The sequence below is a fragment of the Neodiprion pinetum genome, chromosome 3 (genome assembly GCF_021155775.2).
Source record: "Neodiprion pinetum isolate iyNeoPine1 chromosome 3, iyNeoPine1.2, whole genome shotgun sequence".
NCBI lineage: Eukaryota > Metazoa > Arthropoda > Insecta > Hymenoptera > Diprionidae > Neodiprion > Neodiprion pinetum.
The window spans coordinates 41,111,553-41,133,352 of record NC_060234.1 but is presented as its reverse complement, the minus strand read 5'-3'; the positions used below and the strand labels follow the sequence as shown (position 1 = coordinate 41,133,352).

Genomic DNA, 21,800 nt, shown 5'->3' with positions numbered 1-21,800 from the left:
TTCAATTTTCATACCTGAATAAAAAGTTTCTTGACTTGATATTTTTCATAATTGTTTCAGGATTTTTAAATTGACATCGAAGATGATATTTTTAGAAATAGCCGTTTCGTCGTTGTAGCAAATTTGGTATAATCGCAGTTAAAGGGTTAGTGGAGAATTTTTCAAAGTAGGAAGGATAAGTGGAGAAATTGGCGTAGAGTGTAAAAAACCAAAATGTATAACCGTCAGAATTCTTTCTACATCGTCGTTTGTTTCGACGATTTTATTCCTTTTGGTTTTCTATCGTTCCAACTTTCTAAGTTTCGAAATTTTATACGAAACAGATTTCGAAAATTCGACATCGTGACTCGGTATCAATTTTTTGATCTTTCTAACTCTTCTCGTCGTCCGGCTAGGCCTACATACCGTTTGTTCGTTTATGGTTGCATTTTATTCAACATCCGTTCTTTGAATGAATACATTTAACCTGTTTTTCTGCTGCAAGTAGATTATACACTCGTTTTATCATTTTTTATCATTAAATATCTTGCGTGTTTCTGACCAGAATCTTAAGGCACGTCACAAAAAATCGTCACATCAAAGGATGACATTATCACGAATTTCCACAATATAAATGGAAAGTCATATCAGAAACAATAAAAAACGAAAGAGAAGTTCAGGCTCATCATTCACAAAACATACGATTTCTGCATTGATTTTTACTCGGAGACGGTAAAGAAAAAACCGATTGTTCGATCTGGCCACCTCAAATCGTGACACTTTTCGCACAAAAGTTTATCGATCATCGGATCGACGATATCCAATTTACAAGAAATAAAAAACAGACAAATACAGAGAGATCGGATTTTGATAAAATTTCCCTCGTCTTCTGCGCTGCAATCGTTTGATGTAGGTATAAAAATACGGCAAATAACAGTGAAGAAAAGTGAGGATGACACGTTGATTGAAGAAGCGTAATCTTATGGGAATTCTCGAATTTCTTTTCGCTTCAGACATCACCGAGAATTTTTGTCGCCGTTCACGACAGGCGGGCGTGACTTCTTGCACCGACCAATCGGACGCTCTATAAGGGCAAAATTTCAGTGAGCTTTGATCTCTCGAGTAAGAATTAAGGGGGGGGGGGGGAGAAATTTTTGAGTTAAAAACACCGTTTCGGCCTCGAGTTCGTAGCCCAAACGTTGGAAAATAATTTTTTGTTCAAGTACATACGATTATGAACAAAAAATTACATTCTCGACCAAAAATTTGTTTAAAAATCTGTATGAAAAAATGTTGGGATTGAAATTCCACAAAATCTAGCTACAGGCTTGAATCGATAAACAAATTTGTAGGATTGTGTCAAAAATTCACGTCGATCGGATAAAAATTGACCGAGGAATCTCCGTCACCGGATTAAAGACGTGGTCGTTCTCTATTCGTACGCGCCATGCCGCCATTTTGTTATTAATTTCAGTGAAAAAAATTTTAAAATATTCATAAAACCATAAACAATAAAGCCCTTAAACTGAAATTGCTCAAGGTGTTTTCGTTTACTTGAGAAAAAAAAAAAAAAAGAAAACTCCTAACGATAGGTATGATTTTAGACAGTTCAGAGCCGTTACGCTGAGAAATTGGAAAGCTGCGCAATTCCGGTTTTCTCCCGCAGCACCTGCATGCAGTGTAAGCTTTCAGTGTATAAGATAAAGCAGTAAAGACGACAGACGGCTGATATCGGGCAACTTTGTTGCAGGTTTTATGACTGTTTCAGGGGGCTATAAAACGAGGCGAAATATAATGGTCCCAGGTCTTGTGCAGCTGCGAATGAGAAATCGATGACTAAGCTCCTGCTGCTGCTGGATGCCTTCTGCAAGTGTAATTAACGGTCCAGATGAGAATAACGTAAGTCGGAGTCCTGCAGGATGCTCGCGTCCTTGGAGTAGGTACAAAAGCTCCGAGTATCCCGTTTCAGCGCTTAGTGCGCAGGCCGTGGAATTAGTTAAACGTCATTGTTAAGATTAATTACCGTTCGTCGAAATTGAAACGTATAAATTATTCACAGCGTATCGATTGAAACGAGACGAATTACCTTTTTCTGAATCGGTTGCGTCCCTCGGCGTGTCGTTGAAAGGAGTTAGCAAGTGCTTGCAAAGCTCGCCGTTTCTCCAGATCTTGTATAACTTTATTCCGGAAGCCGTATTGCTCAGCTCGAAGCTTTTTCTTATTCCTACAAACTAGGTTTGTATACGCGTGGTTAGTTGAACTTTATTATGAAAATCGATCGCGTTTCGGACTGGAATTTTTATAGGATATTACATCAGGCGAAGCGAGGCTGAAACTGCGCGATAATTTAAGAAGCTTATCTTCTCTCGGGGAAATTCAACGGCTTTAATCTTCGGTTAGAAATATTACCTCGTATGGTTAACGACAAATTTTTATTTTTCAACATCTCGTGATATCGACAAAATTCATCAATAACGTTAGCATGATTATTGACCGATTTGTGAGCTGCTGTTTCGTTTCTATGGTGTAATTCGAAGCAACGGATTATTACGAAATTTATCGGAGAAGCGACGTGACGTAAAATCAAATTAAAATCGTCTCAAGTTTGATACCTTGATTCAACATTTAATCAGAAATTATGTTCAACGGTGCGGTATATAATCGTCATAGACTAGTTATGGGGTAGGAAGGTGTTTCTGAACACACGTGATTACCTGTGATGTGTAAACGGATCAATTGGGTGATGCCTAAAGCAGCGTTTGCCAATTACCAACTGGGGCCTGTTATCGCCTTTCCAGATACAGTACCTATTTCGTAATTAGGTCGTCGGAGTGACTCTTACGTTACACTTTTCGCCTATCATGCCTGACTTTGATTGAAAAAAAAAAATGTCGAAATAAACAATAACTGAAAACGTCCAAAGACAGGTTATGAAAATCGACGCCGATCGATTAAATTGTTATTAAGAAAATTTCATTGTATCAGAAATCGAGAAGAACATAAGTTTACTTGTTTGTTTGCTATTTTTTTTTTCTCCCGATCCTGTTTGTTCAATCTTGATCGATTGCCGCTCATTTTGCTCGTCAAATTAGATTATCTATAGACGATTGTTAAAGGATCATGATTTTTCTGGAGAATTCATTTTCGAAAAAGCCAGAATTAATTGAAATTTAATCAATGGTAAGATTCTCGAATAAAAACAATAATAATAATAATAACAATGACAACAATGACACCGGAACGTAATTTGTAAATCAAATCGTTAATTAACAACCATGCGTTTTTCACTTCAGATTCATGGATGAAAATTATTTTTCTTCCATCTAATATCTGTGACTATTTCACAGATTCGGTTAGACTCATGTTTCGGTACTTTCCATTGTATTTTTTCTTTCTTAAACACACAAGAACGAGACCGATAACGAAAATGGCTTTCTGAGTAAATGACAACGTAATGCTAAATGATTAGACACATTATCGAAGCTGCAGTCGGGCGAAACATTCCTCGAGACGTTTCATCCTACTTCAAATATTTACACAGCGGTTCACTCGCTGTATCGTACTAAAAAACAAAACCCACACAGACACTTACACTTTCCTCCCCTTTCTCGCCTGATGATTAACGGAAAAAAATGTTGAGTAGAAAAAAGAAAATTGCGGAATTTCCGAAAATTTTGCTCACGGTTGTTTTAGCTTCTCCAAAAATACCGGGACTTATAAAGTGAACAGTGATTTTCGAAAATTTCTAACTTGTGTCATTTCCGAAATCCCGGACAATCTCAAGGATCATTTTTTAGACGAGCGGAATTGTGAGTTCTGGAGGTTTTATTCTAAAAAAAATCAGACTAAAGACTCACGGAAAAACATACTCTTGAATTCTTTCATATCTGCTGTGTTAGCACATTGTCGTGAAATAATTTTATCATCGACCAGTAAAGTTGTGCAGTTACTGAAATTCTTTGTTCAGGGACAGGTCGGGTGAAATGGATTACCTTCGGATCGTGTACCCGAAAATATTGGACTACTCGAAGATTTGGTATTACTTGAAAATTTTGGAATACTCGAAGAGTTCGAGTACCCGAAATTTCGAGCCCCCGCATACTTTTAGTCGTGGTGAATATATGGACAGCACTTTTTTTGGAGTCAAATCTACACCAATTGTGGTAGATCTACTCAAGCATATATATATATATATATATTGTAACGATTGCTACGGGTTTTGTAACTCTTATCACCGGATTTGTAAATCTTGCCACAGTTGCTATAGATTTAACTTGAAAAAAGCGATGTCCACGTATATTCACCACAGGAGATGTAAAATGTACGATATTTTTCGTTCCGTGAATTTCACACTCCACCGGTTCACTTGTATTTCCGTTTCGATTTGAGGTAATATCATATTTGCGAATGGCGAACGGGAGCAGAAAAGGCAAGCTGTGTGAGTCGTCAGCTGGTCAAGACAGCCGGAAGAGCGAAACAATGGCCGATAAGAAGTAGCTCGCCTCCGCAAAACCGTTTCAATCGCTTCGGTCAATTCAGATTATCGTTAAACGCGAATTGTTGGCTTTCTGATAAGACGCGATGCGCAAAATTCCGCAGGTCCTTCTCTCCTCCCGTTCCTTTTCTCTCGGCCTTTATGCAAGCCGTTGAGCTTAGCCCGGTTTTCTCGCCACATTCGTCAACGCCACGCGTCTTCCGGAAACCAGACACCATGGATGATGGAACGCCATGTTACTCGTCACGTTTGTCGTGCACCCCAAGCATCCCCAACGGCGTTACGTGTCTTATGAAAGTGAAGGCACGTGTCGTGGGTTATTCGCTTTTCAAGCATCGTTTCAATGCTCTTGGACAAAAAGGTTTTACAATTGTTGAACTTTAAAACAAGAGATTTTTCGAGGATTTTTCATGAAGAGGCGTTTCAATTTAATAATATGAAAGTTTATGTACGTATTGGGGTAACATCGAGCTTCGTTCTGATATTTTTTATTTGTAAAGATGATGATTTTTTAAGCTGTATAGCCGATCACCGAAAGCAACCAATAAAAAAAGACGTTTCACGGTGAGCGAGATATCTTTGGACTGGATAATCCGAAATGAAAAAACAAAAAAGATTTAGTCAATATAAGGTATCATCTGGTCTTTAATCAAAGAAATAAGCAAAATATTAATTTTCAACAAAACGTCGGCTTCACAAAAAAAAAAAAATTGGATTTCTGATCAAAATTTTTGCCTTCATTTCTTTATAAAATAAAAATTATTGAACCGGCGAGAAAAAACCTTCGATCAAGGGATGAAAGATATATTCATAAAGCTTGTGTAAAAATTTGAGACTGATCGGTTCAGCCGTTTAGAGAAATCTTGCTCACCGATATTGAAAACATAGTTATGAGAAAAATGCATTCAAAGTTTCAAAAGCACTTTCAAACGCTCCGGGGCGTATTTGCAAATTTGCGCGTAACTTCGAGAATATTTGTCGGATCGATACGAAATTTTCTCTGCATGTATACACAACGAAAATCGATATTTGAAAAATCAAGACCAAGTATAACCCGTTAGGGTATTTGACCCGAAATTCAGTTGAACCACGCAACGGTTCACATTCTGATCGAGCATTTTTCATCATTCGATTAACATGCCAAGACATTGATTCACTGTCAAGTGGAATTCACGATGCTTGATCTTGGGTTTCCGAATGTTCTCCCGAGTTCTTGTCTGATCAAATTCCGGACACAACGCCTAAGCGCGGGGGTTCTGAATAAAAGATGAAACATTCTTGAACTGTAACTCTTATCGACAGTTGAGCGAGGAAACGATCCTTGCCAAAAGAACGCGGCAAGACTTAAGTTTCCAAAATTTTTACTCCGAGTTTTGCGTTTCGCAGCGATCGCGTAACATTTAAAATACAACGTCGCGTTGCGAAACGTGGCCGATTCGTCTCGGAAATGCGCTTACGCGATCACTATGTCCGAGGCGTCGACTGCACTGTGCAGAAAATATTTCTCACACTCGCCAGACGATTTTTACGGATATTGCGGGAACTGGCTCTTGAAATTTGTAGACTGAAATAGACGTCTGCCTTCAAATCGGTTGCGTAACCGGGATGATCATCTAGCATCGCAAGCGTGGATCGCGTGTACTTTTCGTAAACGTAGCTTGGCCACGTGCGATCGCCTCGTGGCCATCAGCCAAACTTTAGGCCGTGTAATACCCTTCTATATGTACGTCGTGGGATAATCTTTGGCCACAAATCGCATAATTCATGCTTCGGGTGAAAACAGAGACAGCGTTTCGATCCCATTTGCGAGTCAAATCACCTTCCGCAGCTTTGTTCTTCCAATAAATTCTCCGACTTGGACGGATAATACAACCGCATCCGGTATCGCAAAATAAGTTCGTTGTTCTTATCCGCGTCGTATGCTAATTACTTACCGGGTGTGCGATACTTGAACTTGAGCTTTCGGAAAGCACGTATGTGAGGCTTTCTTCACCAACTCAGCCACTTTTTTTCTCATCCTCTCGGATCTGTTTCAGAATTGGTTATACAGTAGTAATACTTAAAGGTACTCTATGTGAATTTTTATAAAATTATTAATTAAAAATGTTTTGGAAATGTTATTTGTTTTTCAAGCCGTCTATCAGGGAGGTTGAAGTCCGTAAAAAAAAAAAAAAAAAATGTTGACATAAAAAATGTATGCATTTTCCAACAACTGTTTGGTGCGACATACGTTATATTTTTGATGAGATCAAAAAGTCTATTTTCAGCGGAAAAAAAAGAATTTTTATCAACAATGTAACGTATATCGCATCGAATAGTTTGTGGAAAAGAAGAACTCTGATCTAACTTAATTCGCCTTTCTCGGTAAACTGTATATTCTATCCGGCAAGAATGTCGAGTTCCACAATGTCAGTTTTTTAATACGTTCGCAATACACTGCCAAGTACCCTGTAAAATTTACAGCAAAATCGAACGAGTCGCGTTGAAAGTAAAAAAAAAAAACTGAAAAAAAGCCTCCTTCTTTTCACTGAAAATAGTCTTCTTGATGTCATCACAAATATAGCATATATTGGTTTAAATAGTTCATGGAAAACTAATCATTTTTCGTTTTCAAATTTTTTTCCCCAAGTACAATCCTCCGTGATACACGGGTTAAAGAAAAAAGAAAAAATAACATTTCCGAAAGGGATATTATTAAAAAAAATCTGCTAAGATTCACAAAAATTTGAACAAACAGATCCGAGGGGATAAAAAAAAAGTGGCCAAGTTGACGAAGAACGCCGCGTGTATCAGTTGTCACGGTAAATGAAGCGAGTCAAAAAGTGAAAGACAGAAAACAGGCTCATTTTTCATACTCCGCAACGAGCTTGAATGGGTATTTTCAATTTTCCTTGAACCTAGTCGAAGAAACAGTTGAAACTTTGACTACAGGGTAATTGAATTACGTTTAATGAAACGACTTGACAACTGTTTTCACTTCTTATCTTTATTCCTTTGATTTACTGACACGTCAAGATATCTCCGCGCCGCGATTACAAGTAATGAATATTCAAACGAGCTGGCAATTTGTCGTAAAATATATTGCAGTGCTACTGTATACATACATATACATATACATATATATATTTGTATATATGTATACACACAATGATAGCTAATGGATAACAAAGAGCGTTAACGTTAAGCCGGTTTTGCTATCCATCGAGAATGCGCATTGAGCGACGATAAGAAGGAACACATACATCCAATGACACAGCCTCGGCTTACGTACGGCACAGGTGAATGGGAACAACGACTGTAATTTTGATCGAGCCAAATATGCACGGTGTACGTAAAGTGTACGGCTGCCGATTGCGAGCCGGGTACGTGTCTGAAACAAGGCTGTTTTTGTCGTTCGATTCAAACTTGAACATATGCTGACCAGTAATAATCCTGTACGTCAAGGTGTACGTGGACGCGAAATAAACGAATCAGCTGTTTTATAGCGAGGTCAGATTCACGTATTTCCTAACGTTATTTCATTATTTCTACGCTGTTATGGTACGTGTACTTGAACCGTGCACAGGCTTGCTTGCTCAAGCTACATTCTACACGCTTCCTCGTGCTACTTTTGTCAGGTCGCAAGGCTGATAGGAACTATCTCATATTTTGAGATAATTTTTATTCGCACCGTAGCAACTTCGAGGGATCAACAGAAGATTGCTAAAAATTAAAGTACGAATGGTCGAAGTGTGTTTCGAAGTAATGGCGGGTGAAAGGCCATTCAAAGAAGAATGATTTTTTCAGAGAAAAGATAGATTAGTGAAATCGTGCAGGCGTCGTCTAAATCAGCTGTGATTAATTGCGACACGATGATCCGCGCGCCGTGTCGTTGGGAATTTATTATTCGACATGTATTGAATCGGTGAGACTGATAATAACTCGACCATATTGCCGACACCTCATTCTCTCGCGATATATTCGCCGATAACGAGGAACACTTGTATAAATTGTGTGCTGGTGTTTCCGATCGGTAATCGGTTTGAGACATTAGAGCTAGATTGCCGATTAAATTTAAAACAAGGAGAAATTAATTCAATGTATGAAAAGTTGAGCATCAATGTCGGGTAATTAAACTTGTGGTAGATTGTTTTTTGCTTTTTATTCGCTTTTTTTTTTTTTTTTTTGTACTACCGATACTAGGGTTAAAAATGTACTTGAAAAGAATCGTAATCGTCGAATGTCATTCCTGCAATCGCAAACTGTGCGTGATAAGAAATCCCTGTGGAGATCTCTCGAGCAATCGATTTGTTACAAAGAAACAATGTGCAAACATTGCACCTTGCAAAAAAAAATATCCGTACACGTACACGTATTACATTTGAATCGATATTTTTAACTGTAAATATGTACTTTGAAGCCTCTCGTATTACGCAAGATAAAAACTGAAGAACCTGCACCTAAAGAGTGCGAAGGTACTTGCGGTGTGTTTTTTTTTTTTTTTTTCTAATATTTCCAGTAGTTTACTTCGCTGGATAACTTTACGCGTGCACATGAACTTGAGTTGAAATTATCAACGCGGAATTTTATCGCCAGCTGTTACTCCGCAACTCGGAAAGATTAAATCCGATTATACGTGTATTTACAGCCCTTCGCTTAATTGACATTTTTAGCACTGGCTGTTTAGATTGTGCATTAAAAACCGTCAACGAACGAGATCTGATACCGTAAATTAGATTGCAGTTATTCCATTCAAACTTTAGTTGAATTTCCGGGTCGAGCCCAGTTTACGATAAATCATGCACGAAGTAATGTCCGTGCGATCGAGTACGACCTTCTATTACACTACTTGCACAAATAACTAATAAATGAGAATGAAATGATTTTTAAATTACATAACGATGTTCATTTATTTATACGTTATCCATTACATAGACTGAATAAAAACATGTTATCTAGGAGTCGATTAATCCGGAAACGGAAACGACTCGAATCGTGAAAAATTGTTTAAAAAATTTGAAAAACACTGTGCGGTAAAATTCGAATTTTCAATTTCTTTTTCCCTTTCTATTCACCTAACCTACTGCTTTTCTGTCCAGACTCAGCTTCCATTCACGTCGTAGTAACAATTTTCTTCCGACACCCGATTACGCCGCGAGTGTGGAGGATAATCACCGTTATTTCTCGTTGGATAATCCCCGGCAGAATTTCTTCCTCGCCCACCAGACGGCGGCCAATGCGGCCGCCAGAAAACCAATCCCTGCCACGATACCCATTGAGATGGCCCTGTTTCTCCTGTAGGCCGGAATTTCTAGGCCGAAACGATCGCTTGTCGCGAAATCGTCGGACAGCGACATCGCGGTGACTTCGAAAGTGTAGTAGCTCTCCTCCTCGAGTGTTTTCACTGAAACGCATAAAAGCAATCAGTTAATTGCTCTTCCCCAAGCTCAGAGAGGAATCCAAAGAACCGTTATAGGGTGGTCTTTACTTGGACGTTGGAAACATTTTCATTGGGACACCTTCTTAGATCTGTTCCGAATGATTGAAAAAAAATGTGTGTAAAGTTTCAAGACTCTACGTCAACCGGAAGACGTATCTTTAAGCTTCGAAAGTCTTGAATGTAAGGTATGTGTAGTTTTTATAACCAGTAATTTCGTTTTGTATGACTTTGGTATTAGTTAAGGAACCGATTTGAAACTTGGCAGAGTTGTTGCTGTCTCAATGAATTTTTCCGACCCCCCAACTAGGACGACCGTAAGAACCACGCGTAAAAAAGAGAAGAGAACGAGAAACAACAACACCGCAAGAAAAGCTAGAAAATTTAAACTCTGCGTTAGTGGAATGGGAAGAGCATGAACGAGCACGCCGCTTATTCTCCCTTATTTAATCTAGTTGAGGACGATCCGAGTTAATTGAGTGACTAGTCGCGTCTTAAGACACAATTTGGGCAAGTAGCACTCGCTCGACTTCCTGCATGCGTTGATTATTTCTCAAGGTATTCAACATTCGGTGCTGTACGCCCCCTCCGTACGTTTCTAACCGAGACGACATCGCGTCATACCCGTATTCTCAATTACCGAGGGTCGTCGTAAAGTAATTCTACAGACAGGGGTGGCTTACCCAAGTAGGACGTGTCGGTGGTTTCAGCCATTCCATAGAGCTGCTCTAACGGTCCTCGGAACCATCTCACCGTGTACACTCTGACTAGCTCGCTTCCGTGCGCTGGAGGGTCCCAGGTTACCAAGTAACCTTCAACCGCTGGCTGCACCCTCAAATTCCGCGGGGTGCTCATGTATTCAGAGGATTCTAGTACGACAGATTTGAGTCTCGGTTAATTGGTCACGGAGAAAAGTGCGGAGCATAAAAAAGGCAGATATTCATGGTGTTGAAGTTGCAAGCTTGTGGAACAGGCTTTGTAAGAAGTGATGTTAATTTTTTACTTCACTTGAAACAAGACTCGTTATGCTAGCTTGATGGCAGAGGGATGTTCGTAAGTGAAAAAATAGATATCCATGTACCAGTCTGTTAAATAGATCATATCAAAAGCAAACGGTGGAGGATAACTAGAATGAGCGAAAATAAAAGGCTTCGTAATGTTGAAACATCGATTAATTCAATGAAGATGAGATTGAGAAGAGAGAATGAAGTGAGATTTCAAGGTCACATGAATACGAGTTGGATAATTTATGTCTGGACCGATAGAAATGGCAAAAAGTACATCGGCATAGTAACGTTAAGAAAAAATTTATCGTGTTTCAGAGTTTGAACGGAAACCCAAATATTGTGTCAGCCATTTGTTTCGTTTGAGGGTTAAAATCAGCCTTTTCATAGCGTCTCCTTTTTGCATAATCTAAAGAGACTTTACCGCAGTTCGCTAACCTTTCGGACTCCTGAATTCTGAAGCAGAGTTCTCATCAATGACACCTGAAAGGTAAAAGGTGCCATGAACCGCGATGCTTCGGACAATCGTGTAAAATAGTAGTCCAACTACCGGATTTTAGCAAATCAAAAACGTACTTGGTTTGGTGTAAATGCGTAAAGCTTTGCTGAACATTCCATCCCCGTGTTTATACTTGCTCAGGACCATGAACTCGTACTCACGACCAGGGGTCAAGTTGTTGATAGTGGCCTCGGTTGTCTTTCGGGACAAAATTTTCATCGTCCGCCATTCGGAGGTGTCGGTTGGTCTGTACCTGACATTTCGTAAAGGAATGGGAAGCAGTGAGTGTCGGCGTTTCGTCCAAGGTATGAAGGGTACTGGTAAGGAACACTATGTCATATGGCTCCCTAACTCACAATGTGTCCACCGGAAAGCACGAAATAACATTTCAGGGAGTGACCAGAACGGCGCTCGTGTAGTGGAGGACGTGGTCCTAATTGGCGCACAGGAATGAGGGTTCAATTGGGTTCAACCTGATTGGTGCTTTGCGGAAGTTTTGCCGCAGCAACTCCATCTTAATTTCTCTCTAGGTACTTTACGGACACTTTATATACACATAGATATTCCTCCTTACCGTTATTACCCTCCATTGTCGTGGGTTTTTCCACTTACCAAACCGAGTACTCCATCTTGGGCCGCACGAAGCCTGGCACCCATCGCAATATCACAGTGTCCCTGCTGCTTGTCGCACTCAAATTGTACGGCGCTCTTGGCGGGGCGTCCAGCACCATGAGTTCAGCATCAGCAACGACTGTGGCTGCCTCGTTGCTGGCCGCGCATTGGTAGACACCTCGATCCTCCTCCTGGATCCGTTCGATCGTCAAATTTCCTCCGTTGATGGCTACCCGATCCGATGAAAGTGGCGTCCCGTCCTTCAGAAGAAAGAGAGTGTCAGTGGGACTCATTAACCCGCGAAATGGAACCCAGCAATTACGAAACGATTCCAGAGCAGAGTTGAGCATGCACTTCTTTTCGTCATGAGACGGTTCACCCAATTTTGGGAATGATAAATCATTAGTGCACACTCATCATGCGTTACAAGTCAGAAAGTTAGACAAGTCGGTAAAATTCTTTCGGAATGAGTCCGCGTTTGTTCGGATGGAAAACGTACTTTGAACCAAACGATGGTTGGACGATGGGTCTGATCACCGTCTCTAGCGTCGCATGGTATCTCAATACTCTCACCCAGTTTTTGTATGTAAAAATTCTGCGGAGTTACGGTGAAAACAGGCGGCCTTTGCACTATCTGAAGAAAGAAAAACGTGAGGTCAAACGAAATTAGGGACACTCGAGAATCGGTGGGATAGGATTCGAGCTACACCGATATCGGCTGCATTTCTTAGTCCCCAAATTGTACGTTACACGTCACTCTATTAGGACACAGGTTTCTTCACCTCGGACGAAACGTGATTGACAAACATACTTCACGACTTACGATCTTCTGAACCGTATTCGTGAGGGCGTAATTGAAGAATAAAAGTCCCCACTTAAAAAGTTTCGTTCAGCCGGTCGTTGGCCGCACTGACCAACTGCAACGTCTCTCGAAGCACTGAGATGTTGATACCTTTACAATTTTCGTCTGGTTTATATCTGGAACGCTTGGTCGGTGAAGATCTCACCATAGTATGTTCCGGAAGATGAAAAGAGAGGAATGGCTCACCACATTGATCGGCGGACTGGGACCCTCGGTTCCAAGATTGTTGAACGGGGTGCAGGTGTAACTGCCTGAATGCGTCTCGTTGACTTTGCTGAAGTACAAAGATCCGTTCCGCCTGTAAAACACCCCTTGAACGTTGTACGGATCGAAGAGAAATCCGTCCTTGTCCCAGCGTAGATTGGTCAATGGTGGATTCGCCCTGAAGTGACAGTCCAAAAGTCCGGGTCTCCCATAGGGCAGGTAAACTTCTCGCGGAGCGTAAATAACCTTCGCCTTGTCTGGGGAAAAAAAATAACTCCGCGTGAATTCCATCGCTCCATGATCCATTTTCTCATTGCTACATCATTTCAAGTTGACCTGAAACTTACACTGAACGTTTAAGAAGGCAGCGGCGCTCTGCCGTTCGTTGTTCGGGCTGGTAATGGTGCAGGTGTATTCTCCCAGGTCACTCATGGCGGCTGAGGTGATAGTGAGTGTCCCATCGCTGCGAATGGTCGCCCGATCGCGAAGGTCCTGAGTAAACAACGTGAAAATCCTTCACTCACGCTTGATCGAAATATTGGTTAACACTCGAGCAAGGATTTGCGATTCGACGTCTCTTGAGCAGGGTATTTTTTCTGTCAAGGGTGTTTCCACGTCTTGACATCTGTGTCAAGTATTTTAATGGTGGGTCAGGTAAACAGAGACAGCTGAGCTTAGTCGTGAACTTCAGTCTACCCCTAAAGGAAACAAATAGCGACAGCTGCTACCAAGGGGAGCGTTTTTCTATTTCTATTTCCTTCTACGTCGGATGCGAATGCTGTATTATTCGAATGGAAATTTAACGGGGTTCAAATTGCGTCACAGGAGCGCGGAATCAATTGTGTCGTCTTTCTTTATTTCTTTTTTTTTTTTTCTTGTCAATTTTGGAACGAATACTCACCTCGATATCCGCTATCGCAATCCCGTCTCGATACCAGTTGACCACCGAACTCGTGTTCTTGGTGACGCAGGCGAAGTTTGCGGTGTTACCTTCCATTGTGGTTTGATTTATGGGCGGTACGGCCAGCAAATTTTCTCCTGTAACAATCGGTGGCCGCAGGGGCACACCTGGTTGAACGATTTAACGAGTCTGTCTGGTGATTGGTTAGTAAGCGGCTATTCGCTTTTGAGTAGCATTTTTCGAAGCTCGTTTGCTACATTTTTTTATTTCGTTAATCACAACATTTATTACAATGAGTAACTTTATTCATTTTCCACTAGTCTGTGATTACGGTGTTTTTATTAATTTTTGTTAATCACGTTCAAGCGTTGATTAATAAAGCTCTCGTTCTCAGCGAGTCGAAATAGTTGTATTGCACAGTGAATTGCATAGGGTCATGATCGGCGATGAATTCATAATTCTTTCTAAAATATCGCGAATTTCAGGACGTTTGTAAACATTTGAAATTCCGATGCTTTGTGAATTCCTATCAGTGTCTTATTTCGAGTTTTTGTTGTGCTTTACTGATTCTGCATTACAATTCATATCGATCTTGACCCTCCAGCTCCTGATACACAATATAATCGACACGAGTCTCTGATAAGAAATTCTCCTTCTTTTCATTTTGTTCGTTGCATTACAGTCTTCTTTCAATCGGCACGTAAAAGTTTAGAATCTCAATATTTATTTAGTCGAATGGAGTAAGAAAGAAAAAATAAAAACAACCACAAACGTACTCAACTCAAAGAAAAGTGGTCGAACTGACTAAAAGTATCGAGAATTCGCCTCGTAAGAAGGTTGACGTAACTTTTTCGAATTAATTCAAACTTCGACTTTGTCGATAAGCGGCTGCTTGACGGTGTGGAAGAATGGCAGAATAGAAACGAATAAAAAATTCGATTGTTAAAGATTGGCGAAAATTTGAATCGCGTAACTTGGTCTTTGACCTACTTGAAAGTTAGGAACAACTCGATTACTAGGTAATCGTTGCCGATGAGATTAGTTCAAGTAGTTCCCGCTGCAGGAGCTACGACTAATCACGTAAAGTAAGAACAACAAAAGCGAGGAAATCGATGCGTTAAACGGGTATGTCGGACCTCGATTTCGCGGACAATTGCTCAATGAAATGTTTTGGTAGCAAATGGTAAATCTCTCTTTGTCAATCAAAATGAACGGAAGAGGTGCGCTCTTTGGTTTTCTATACAGTAATCGTTTGTTTATTAAGTCCGTATTAAATTAGAGAACCGGAAAAGACGTCCCGATTTTACAGCCTGTAATTGAAGAGGACAATCCATTTCAGTTCATCCATTTGCTTGATTAAAATTTCTCGAACAATTAATCAACCGGAATGACACAGTTTTCGAGTTCAATGAAGAAATCGAACTAATGTGCAACAGGGTCTTCAACGGTCCCATTGTATCCCGCTTTTTGCGGCGCAGAGGTAGTTTGTTTGTGAAAAAAGCAGACTCTTTCAAAAGTCGTTCCACTTCGGTGATGCTTCTGCGACGCGTTGGATGACCGCGAAAATTGTTGCTAGAATCTTCTCGAGATGTAGCGTGATACAGATGAATTAGAAACGGCGTATTGTAATGCTAATTCAACTAATTTACCGGTATGCCCACGCGTTTCGTCAATTTGCACTTCTCTCGAGGTATTCGGACTCCCGGCACCGTCTGCTCCAACTTCAGAAGTAAAAAAGAAAAGCAAGGTGTTCAGAACTTGGTGCAAAGAACGACTATCGGAACCAGAAACAGATCCGTCATCCGAATCGGTTAGGTTCGAGTTAGTGAATTAGTTTTAGGCGTGAACGTGTACACTTCGAATCGAACAGCCAATGTTTGACGAACAGTCAGACACCCACTGTCGTTCGGCCACTCAATTTTACCATCTATCGTCAGGTGAGCCCACGTCCCGTTGTTTCTGGAGCTCGGCGTCCTGTTTGGGAATATAACCCGACATTCGTACCATCCTTGATCCGTCTCGCGAATGTTGGTCAGATTGATACTCCCTTGTCCGTATCCTTTGCCCCCGCCATCCCCGATCAGGTGAATTCTCCCGGCGTAGTCATCAGTCTCGATTATCTCACCGTCGTACCACGAATAGACCAAAGCCCCCTGTAACACAGGTCAAAAGCTCTTGTAGGTGGCATTGGAAAACCTCGGAATCAACTTGCGCCATTATAATTCATTCGACAGACCAAACCAATTGCTCCGTGTACTCTGGAGCATGATTGTTATCGTGTGTTTTGATAGTATCAGGCTCGCGTATCCTGTTGATATGATCGAAGCGGATCGTTTTTCCCGAAGCTTCATCCGAAACGGAAATTCGTCAGGTTTTTATGCCGATGCAGGACCGCCGTAGAAGAGAATTTACTTGGGGTTATTGAATTAGGCTTAACTTGATGGGATTTAACAACCCGTGGCGACACTTAGCCCCCTTCCATTCAATTAACAAGTGTCGGTATTAAAAAGGTCTTGACGAACGAATCATACAAGCAGCGATACACCGACCATTGCAGTTGATGCCTCTCATCTAGATGCACTGAACCGTGTAACCAATTCCAGGGGGAATGCTCGGTCGCAAGTAAACTAAGACACAACCCAACGGACGTCATGCATGGTGACTACAACTATTGAAGACAGCTTCGTCTACGATTCTCTTTGTAGGATGGATTGATTTTCATTCATTCGCCATCACTCTCCTCTAAATCTTGAGCAGGATGAAAAGAAATTTGACTTCTGAAGCTGCTCCCCTCAGAATTCTAAGCCAAACATTTTCTCCCGACTACGAGTTGAATCTCGACTAACCATTGGGTCGTTTCGGGGGCAGGATAAAGATGACGATTGACCCGTGCGTAACGTGAAGCGGTGTGTCGTGGTTAGTATAAGGCCAGTTGTGGACGTTGGAATCTGGGAGCTTAAAGGGTTTGATTTGAATCAGGAACAATCGCGAATCAGGCCCTGTCAAAACGCGCCCATCAACGTAGGCAGTCACTGTACCTACTAATGAACCTTAATCGCGCGACAATGCGTTCCGCGTTAACAGTGACCCACTGAAAGAACGAACCCCTCATGTCGCAGACACCGACAACCTAATTATAATGCAGCCTTGCGTCCCGTACTCCAATTACTGCCTTCGAGCGAACACGATTTGCATACGCATCAGGCTCCAATCAGGTTAATTTCCACTTCACTCACTGTGTGCCACTAGTTTGACATTTGCATTTTGTTTCCCGCAAGTTATTCAAATTATTCCGTACGATGTCTTTCGATCGCTGCAAGTCTCACCGTGTATGCAGCAGATCTTACATCCGGTGTCGCCAATAACCACGTGCTTGGTCCTACTCTACATGGCCTGCCTTTCCGAAGGCGCTCGAAGAGCTGTCAAAAATGGTCCGCAAGACGGTAGAAACCATGGTGGTAAGTTTCTGTAAATTTCTAACTTGCAGACTGTAGCAACCCTGAATAATTGAATCAATATCGCCTGATCTGAGACAAACTTGTTCTATTTTTATGAATGGACTTACCTCATGATTCCACCGCAAGATGTAGGGGATTGGTAGGTCGTGCGGAAAGTCGAGGTCACAGTTGAAAACGATGTGACCGCCGACGGTGGCGGTCAGGAATGTTGGCTCTTTTTCTTCTTCGAGTAGGTGTGCATAGCCCTGAGCTAAATGGAACACGTCGTAGAATTATAAAGTGATGGTCAACGATCACTCCGGTAAGCATTCACGAATACATGAAAGTTGAAAACAAAAAAAAAAAATTGCTACACTCCTCGACTATCGTGTACCAGTACAATTGCAGGATTTGCGTTCGAAACTCCGGCAGCCGCAAACCGCGAAAATACGAGTACAACTGCGTTGTACAGTGGTTGCGAGAATTCGAGATGGCGAGTCACTCAATACGGGATACCAAGTTTTCAGTTTCATAAAAGTGAAACTTTTTTCAAATCCACCCACGAGGAGAGAACGGTCAGTGTCTATGATACGGTATATAGGATGCAAGATTATACGTATAATTAACAAGGCCATCGACAGTGATAGAATTAAAAGTAGTTGTTTTCATATCCTCGTAACGCGATGTTTCGACTCTGCTCATTTTGCAAACCATTGATAGGCGCAGGTCCGTAATAACGAACTAAAAGATTCCAAAGATTCACTGACAATTTATACGATACTTGATTACTCTCAGAGACTCACGATGGGTTCTGTTACCGATAGACACTGTCGTTGTCATGAGTGCAACCGAATCAATGGAGCTTTTTTCACGGACAAGAGGAATCGGATTTTGATCACGAGAAATTCGTACGATAATCGCGTTGTTGCCTAACACGGATTACAAGGATTAAAGAGCGAAGTTCTTACCCTTGCAGAATAGCAGGGCAACGAGAAATGTGCGTAAATTTCTCATCGCGATTTGAATGTGAACAACACTTGGCGATTAGTCTTCGAGCGATGAATCCTAGCACTGTTATCACACACTTGTATACACCATCACTTCCGTCAATTATTTTGCCTTCCTTCTATCATCGGTAACCGAAACCGATCAATCAATCGCCCAAGGAATTCGCGCCGATAAACTTCCTCCCCTGTCCTCTCAATACTTCATACTTTCCGATCGAAAACTCGAACCCCGCTTGCTCAGCGATCGGACCAGAACGCGCACCTTCGGCACTAGACGTTTTGCATCTACAGCAACTGCATAATCACCGACTATGCCTTCTTTTTGCGCGCGAAACTTGCGGCTGAAGGCTGTGGTAGGGTGAACTTTAACCTCGCAGGTCAGTAAAGCGTGATTTTAGTTATCGCTGAGCTATGGTATCACGGAGTGGTCTAGAACCGGAGGAGCTTCTAGCAGTCAACTAAGTAATTGCTGCTGCCGCTGAGCAAAGCGGATACAAGTATACGGGGGTGGGGGGATAATTCGATGCTCACAGGCACGACGCCAATCCAGTACGTCATTGAAATCCAGAAACGTCACACCCACTTTTACCGGTAGGTACACATCGTACCTCTCGGCACGTGCTTTGAAAAAAGCTCGTGAAGGTGTTGCGTACCTACATCCAGATGAGATATTCACCAACCATCCTTCCAAGTCACGTGCGTTACGTGATACTGGCGTAGGCATGTCTTCTGTTTCCAGGATCCTGTAGGAAGCAGTATTCCGTATTCATACCATGGAAATGAAGGTTGATCAACCATCTGTTTACAACATTCCAAAAATCACCTGGGATAGTCTTTGAAGTAAGTTCGGATTCTAAGGAGTCGCTATCCTCTCTTTGTAAGAAAGTTTGATCTTCCGTGAAATCTGTTTTTGAAGCTTGATCTGCAAATTGGAATTTGGGATATCTTTGGATATTATATGTTTAACAGAATGATCGAGTCATTTGGAGTTCGGAGAGTGCAAAGACACTGTTTGTGCTGTATTCCTGACTGCCAGAGACGAAAAATTGGGGAAATCTACAGAAAGCAGTCTCTCACGTGTCTTGCCTTTGTCAATAAGCTTCAGGGCGAACCGAAGAACTCTCGGTGAACGAACTGAATTGAACCGGATTGCAGCTGCTTTGTGTAAGGTTATCTACCCCTCTTCAATTTCTGACTCCTGCACCCAATTCCCGTCTAAATCAATTGCCTGTACCCCAGAGTCACGAAGGGAGCAACGGTGACACGTTTAGGGTCAAAAAGAGAAGCCAGAAAGTCCGGTACTATGAGCAATCCGATTCGTGTACGAGGTATTTTGTTTCAACTGCACTGCCAATAATCGATACAAGAATCCCTGGAAAATTCTCATAGTGTTGGCTTCGGAGAAGGTAGAAGTTGTTAATTGAGGGTGAGTTATGCTGACGAAATTGGATAATTCGAACAACCGGGAGTTGGGATGTGGAAGGTTGTTTAACGGTAGGCTGAACGATCGATATCGAATTACACAGAACTTGGTACTTCCTGATATTCCACACGGAAAAGTCGACTTCTTTCCTTTCAAAATATTGTATAAGTCCCGTTAAAAGTCGTTCGTGATCCGATTTACTGCCTTGGAAATCGTACTTACTGTAACAATGAGTAAAATCCGAAGAAATTCTATCTTACCAGCTAACGGTCACGGGCTGTGATTCGATGAAAAAGTCGTAACGAATCATGAGGTGAATTTGATTAGCTTATTCGTGAAATGAATAATAGCGTAGGTTAGGTCATGATGGTAATAGCTCAAATTTAGTTGGACAGATTCTAGTGGATTAAAAGACGGTATTTTTAGTCGGTGAGAGAAGCAGGTTAAAAAAAAATTGAACAATCCTGCGAAACTTGACGAGACCAGAAGACCAGGTGGTAATTCCGGAAATGTGAACGTGGCCTACTTGCACCCTGTAAGGTTGGAATAATTCGTGGGGATCTTTGCGGATAAGGAGTGCAACGGTGTCGACGGTTGTTTTCATTCCATCATTCGGGGTTAGGGGGCTGATCCTATTAATTGTCCATGGCGTGGGTGCGGCGCAAGTAAAGTAATTGTTAAAAGAAGAACCCGAACTGACAATGAGACAATTTCCTCTCCTCGAATTATCGTGCATTCGCCGAGCCTGTTTAGAAAGGGCCTTTTTTCCGACACTTCTTACTCCCGTGACTTTGCTGAACTCTTTAATCAAACTCAACGATGTTACGCTGTAACTCACTCTGGAGCGTTGGATGCGGCTCTTAATGGCTGCTTAAAGCCCCCAGAATGCGAGTGCCACGCGTCACACTTTCTTGCTGGGTACACAACCTCGCTGATGAACTAACATAGGTACATAAAATAATAAACTCGACCTCAGGCGCAAGTGATTTTGCAACTCTTGCCGGATGCACGTCGGAAGCAAATGGAAATTTGAAGCTCGGTACGAGGCTGAACTGAGTAACGAAAAAATTATCATCATGCAACTTTAAGAAGCTGGTTTTTCAAAATGTAATTATGTTCGATTGTCGTGGTTTGCTAAATTTTGGACAATCCTGAAGGTCCGAAGTAACGGTTTTTCCCAAATATGCGTTGATCGTTACAGTAACGTTACTAACTTCATCCTTATAGCTCAGTAGCGAATTCCAAGTCATCTCGTATTTCAATTCTTGAGCTTAGAGGTTAATACGCTTCTTCCGCTTGCTGCAGGATTAAGTCGAACCAGGATGTAAACATCGGCTGGTTTTCAGGTCAAACAAGTATCTCGCAGCATCCCGCAGCTTCCAACAACACGATCGTATTTCCGAATAATTCATGTTTAAGTATTCTCTACCCTTGGTTCCAGAGTGCCAATTACTTCGGGAAACATCGGGATTCAAATTTTTGTCGAATGTATCAGAAAAAGGATGAGAGGGAAGAATTGACGGCGACGGATTAAACGGTATCTGGAAATAGTTACTGAAAAGATTCGTTGATATAGAACTCTAGCACAGTCAATACGTCAAATATTTTAGAAAATTGAAATACTTTTCGAAATAAAATTAACACGAATATCATCTACTTTAATTGTGTTATTTAAAAAAGCTGAAATTTTGAGAGTTTATTTTCGTATGTAAATTCGACCTTGCATGTATACCAAACTTCAAATATTTGAATGGGGGAAAAGATTTGTTGGTCTTGTTTGTATATTAAATAACTGAACAATCGTCGTGCTGTTGAGTGTAAAAATCACCCCGAAAGATTTTGCAAATTTTATTTCACCATTTTTCATCCTAATCATGTACCATAGATTTTCCAAATCGATGTTCTAAAAATCAACGCGGTATTCTTTTTCCACAAATCACTTATTTGTCCGATAAAAATTT

The 21,800-nt window shown here is 41.3% G+C and overlaps 1 protein-coding gene and 1 long non-coding RNA gene across 4 annotated transcripts; one reads left to right on the top strand and one right to left on the bottom strand.

Moving 5' to 3' along the window:
• Nucleotides 1-9,333: 9,333 nt before the first annotated feature.
• bdl (borderless) lies at nt 9,334-18,881 on the bottom strand. Of its 3 annotated transcripts, none has more exons than XM_046616539.2 (13): nt 18,378-18,881; nt 17,538-17,680; nt 15,897-16,125; nt 15,622-15,693; nt 13,973-14,139; nt 13,419-13,563; nt 13,054-13,328; nt 12,505-12,639; nt 12,006-12,265; nt 11,471-11,646; nt 11,333-11,377; nt 10,574-10,759; nt 9,334-9,857 (listed from the first exon to the last, which is right to left on the bottom strand). In XM_046616539.2, exons 1-13 carry the CDS (start codon nt 18,421-18,423, stop codon nt 9,631-9,633), a joined length of 2,106 nt encoding a protein of 701 aa, XP_046472495.1. In that variant the 5' UTR covers nt 18,424-18,881; the 3' UTR covers nt 9,334-9,630. The 3 variants fall into 3 exon arrangements, with proteins under 3 accessions (XP_046472495.1, XP_046472496.1, XP_046472499.1); XM_046616540.2 differs by having other exon boundaries at nt 13,973-14,109; XM_046616543.2 differs by lacking the exon at nt 15,622-15,693 and having other exon boundaries at nt 13,973-14,109.
• LOC124214299 (uncharacterized) lies at nt 18,839-21,641 on the top strand. The gene is made up of 3 exons (XR_006882114.2): nt 18,839-19,256; nt 19,386-19,580; nt 21,281-21,641. It is a non-coding gene; the product is annotated as an uncharacterized lncRNA (long non-coding RNA).
• The last annotated feature ends 159 nt before the right edge of the window (nt 21,642-21,800 follow it).

Coding starts and splice junctions, on each gene's coding strand:
- bdl (XM_046616539.2), bottom strand. CDS start 18,423: ATGAGAAATTTACGCACATTTCTCGTTGCCCTGCTATTCTGCAAGG. Junction 16,126..17,537: donor TCTTGCGGTGGAATCATGAG/GTAAGTCCATTC, acceptor CCTGTGTTACAG/GGGGCTTTGGTCTATTCGTG. Junction 12,640..13,053: donor CCAGTCCGCCGATCAATGTG/GTGAGCCATTCC, acceptor TTCTTTCTTCAG/ATAGTGCAAAGGCCGCCTGT.